The 4,173-nt window shown below is 35.8% G+C and overlaps 1 protein-coding gene across 1 annotated transcript; it reads left to right on the top strand.

The window, feature by feature from the left end:
- The first annotated feature begins 666 nt into the window (after positions 1 to 666).
- LOC111877765 (pentatricopeptide repeat-containing protein At3g47530) lies at positions 667 to 2,589 on the top strand. Its single transcript, XM_023874275.2, has one exon. The coding sequence runs from the start codon at positions 683 to 685 to the stop codon at positions 2,513 to 2,515; it is 1,833 nt and encodes a 610-aa protein (XP_023730043.1). The 5' UTR covers positions 667 to 682; the 3' UTR covers positions 2,516 to 2,589.
- Positions 2,590 to 4,173: the final 1,584 nt, after the last annotated feature.

A 4,173-nucleotide genomic window follows, 5' to 3' on the forward strand; every position in this document is an offset into this window, starting at 1 on the left:
ATTTTTTTAACTCGGAAGTTCCCTACTGTTTGTTTTTGTTACGCGCTTGGTCCCTGTCTTACCTAAAAAGACTATTTTACCCTTGATTTTTTTAATTTATTTAAAGAAACACACCATCAACCCCACCTCTATCACCTTACCTTACCTACCCCGCAATTTTTCCCTATATACATAATCGTCTTTTTAGGTAAGACTGAGACCAAGCGCGTAACAAAAAAAATTGTAGGCACCAATGCATAACAAAAACAAACAGTAGGGACTTTCCAAGTTAAAAACATAAGTTAGGGACCAAATGCACAAATTACCCCAAACCATAGGGATCATTCGTGTAATTTACTCTTAATATAAATTGACATATATTAATTATATAAATATAATAAACAATAAAATGATTTTTACATACAAAAATTCAATAAAAAATGCTTTTAAGTTGTTTGTAACATGTAAAATTATTCTTTTAGCCCAAACAAGAATTTCTTTTAGCTCAAATAAGATAGCCCAAAATCAATCGGGAGCAGGGAAACGGGGGTGGGGCCGGGGTCAGAAGGGGAATTTGGGGGCGGGGGCAGGGGTGGAAAGAATGAAGATTTCGAAGGCAGGGACAGAGACGGAAGTGGGGGAACGGAAAAATTTTGGGGACAGAGTATGCAATCTCGGTTCAGTTCGCCTCCGTTGACATCCTATGCCTAATTGTTTATTTGCCAACAATATTACACCAACTTCGCCATCGAATTGGATTACGCACCCTCAAAATATGAAGCCAATTTCTTCACATTCTCCCTCACTTTCTCGTTTCGCCTCACAATCAAACCAAACCCACCTGGAACCATTGATTTCAGTCATCAAATCTACGACCCAAAGAACCCAATTGCTTCAAATCCATGCGTACCTCCTTCGCACATCGCTCCTTCAAGAATCCACCTTTTCTGTCCCTTTTCTAAACCGTATATCCCTGCCTCCTAATCAAAATTTAAACTATTCCCTCCAAATATTCTCTCAGATTCTAAATCCAAATGTCATACACTATAACACCATGATCAGAGCTTATTCAATGAGCATTCATCCGGAGAGAGGGTTTTATGTCTACCGTGATATGATCCGGCAAGATATACGTCCCAATCCTCAATCTTCTTCCTTCGTTACCAAGTCTTGTATACGAAGTTCGTCTTTATTCAGAGGGTTGCAGATTCACGCTAGGATTTTCAGAGATGGGCATCATTCCGATACCCTTCTGCTCACTACATTGATAGACTTCTATTCAAGTACTGGCAACTCCAACAACGCACGCAAGGTGTTCGATGAAATGCCTCAACGAGATACAATCGCATGGAACGTATTGATTTCATGTTATACCCGTAACAACAGGACCCGTGATGCATTACACCTGTTTGACACAATGCAAAGCCAAGAACACAAGTGCAAACCAGATGACGTCACCTGTTTGCTAACACTTCAAGCTTGCTCAAACCTATGTATGCTTGAATTCGGTGAACGAGTCCATGAATATATCAAACACCATGGCTACAATCAATCTCTTAATCTTTGTAATTCTCTTGTATCAATGTATTCCAAATGTGGTGACTTGAAAAAAGCATATGAAGTATTCAAAGATATCCCAAATAAAGATGTGGTTTCTTGGACTTCAATGATCTCTGGTTTTGCAAGTAGTGGTTATGGACAAGAAGCAATCAATGTTTTTAAAGAAATGGTGAAAACAGGTATTCCACCAGATGAACAAACATTCACTGCTTTACTTTCTGGTTGTAGTCATTCAGGGCTAATTAATGAAGCAAGATTCATTTTTGATCAAATGGAAAAACAATTTAATGTAATACCTAATATTCATCATTACGGGTGTATAGTTGATCTCATGGGTCGTGTTGGATTACTTGAAGATGCATATAATCTCATCATTTCAATGAATTGTACACCCGATGCTACAATATGGAGGACTTTACTTGGATCTTGTAAATTACATTCCCATTTTGACCTTGGAGAACGTGTGATTAACCATTTGATTGAACTCAAGGGTCAAGAAGCGGGTGATTATATTCTACTTTTGAATATTTACCATTCAATTGGGAATTTTGAGAAAGTGATGGAAATAAGGAAATTAATGAAAGAAAAAGGGATTCAAACAACTCCTAGTGCTAGTACAATTGAAATTAAAGGGGAAATACATGAGTTTAGAGTTGATGATACTTTGCATTTGAGGATTAGTGAAGTTTATGAGAAGTTGGATGAGATTGAGAAGCAATTGAAAATTGGGGGGTATGTTGAGGAAATAGGTGGAAAAGGAAGGTACCATAGTGAAAAATTGGCTATGGCTTTTGGGGTTTTGGTGACTCCACCTAGAACGAAATTGAGAGTGGCGAAGGATTTGAGGATTTGTGTTGATTGTCATAATTTTGCGAAGGTGTTTTCGGGGGTTTATGATAGAGAGGTTGTTATAAGAGATCGTATGAGGTTTCATCATTTTAGGGAAGGTAGATGTTCATGTAATGATTTTTGGTGAGTTTTTTGTATTGGATTGTTGGTGGAAACATCATGAATTTACATGGGAAGATAAGATATAAAGTCAAAATTTATGTTTGTGAAATTCGTTAACTAGAAGAATATTTCGATTCTTTTAATAATAAAATGAATGAATGAAAAAGGAAAAAAGATTAAACTATATTAAAGAGAAGTATGGAGAATAATTACACGCTTGATTGTTTTTTGAAAAATAAAATAGATTTTATAATAGAAATTAAATAATTTCTAAAATTTCATTTATATTTAAATATTGTTTTGTCTATTGTGATATATATGATGAATTCTTTTTATACTAATTTATTTATGGGGAAGTTTTGAACAACTTCAATGAACTATGGTCATTGTCCCATTTTCGTCACCAAACTTTATTTTGTGTATGAGAAACCAAACTTTGTTTTGTCTATGAGAAGTGGGCATTAGTATTCTTGATTTGCCTCTTGTTATAAATGAACTATATTCTTCGGTTAAAAAGAAAAAGAAGGAAATTGTTATCTTTAATTTTAATTTAAAGTAATTTTGATAAAGCTTTTAATCCTCTAAATTACAGTTACTTGGATTTTATTTTAGAGCAAATAAATTTTGGAAGTAAATGGAGGAATTGGGTTAGGGGATGTTTATCTTTCGGGAAAGCTTTTATTTTGGTGAGTAGCTCGCCAACAAAGGAATTTGAGATCAAAAAGGATGTTAGTCAATGTCACAGTCTCTCTCTTTTTGTTTTTATCATTGTCATGGAGGCCTTAGTGTCTCTTTAAAGGAAACATGTGATTGTCATATTTTTATGGCTTTTCATTACCTAATAATGGTCCTATTTGTCACATCTTATGTATGCGGATGATGTTATGTTTGTGGGAGAGTGGTCCGAGATTAATTTTATTGAATAGAATACTTAGATGCTTCAATCTTGCATCCGGTCTTAAAGTAAATCTTAATAAAAAAAAAAGTGTTTGGCATTGGGGTTGATAACATTGATTCTCAGCTTCCTAGCATTTTGCATTGTGAGCTCGCTTCCTACTTTAAATATCTTGGCCTTCTTATTGGGGCTAACGTGAAGTTAGCAAAGAATTGAAACCCGATTATTGAGAAATTTAACACTATGTTGTCTTTGTGGAAGGCTAAACATCTTCCGTTTGGAGAGAGTCTTATGTTTGTAAAATCCGTTTTGGGGAGTTTATCTCTTTTCTATTGTGCTCTCTTCAAGGCTCCTAAAAAGTCATTTGCATTTTGGAAGGTATTAAAAGGAAGCTTCTTTCGGGTGGTGTTGATAATGGTTGGAAGATTCATTGGGTAGCTTGGGAGATAGTGATTAAACCGAAAATTTTAGGTGGTTTTGGGATTGGTTGTCTTAGAATGATGAATATTGCGCTTCTTGCTAAAGGGTGGCGGAGACTACAAGTTAAATATAGCTCTCTTTGTTCTTCTTGCATTAGAGCTTTGCACAATTGTAACCTTTTCGATTTTTAGGTATGTTCCCTTTAACCCCTAATTTTTAAATTCCTTTCATTTTGCTCCCTAGCCTAGTACGTTGGGCGTATTGTCTCGAGGGTTGGATGCGGAGGCACCCACGTACGTTGGGAGTGCGTGGAGTATGCTAAGCGTACGCTAAGCAAGGGAAAGCCCTAATTTTTAGGGTTTGTGTCA

The sequence above is a fragment of the Lactuca sativa genome, chromosome 4 (assembly GCF_002870075.4).
Source record: "Lactuca sativa cultivar Salinas chromosome 4, Lsat_Salinas_v11, whole genome shotgun sequence".
Classification (NCBI taxonomy): Eukaryota; Viridiplantae; Streptophyta; class Magnoliopsida; order Asterales; family Asteraceae; genus Lactuca; species Lactuca sativa.

Bases quoted from the DNA above. Each gene is read 5' to 3' on its own strand.
- LOC111877765 (XM_023874275.2), top strand. From the start codon at position 683: ATGCCTAATTGTTTATTTGCCAACAATATTACACCAACTTCGCCATCG.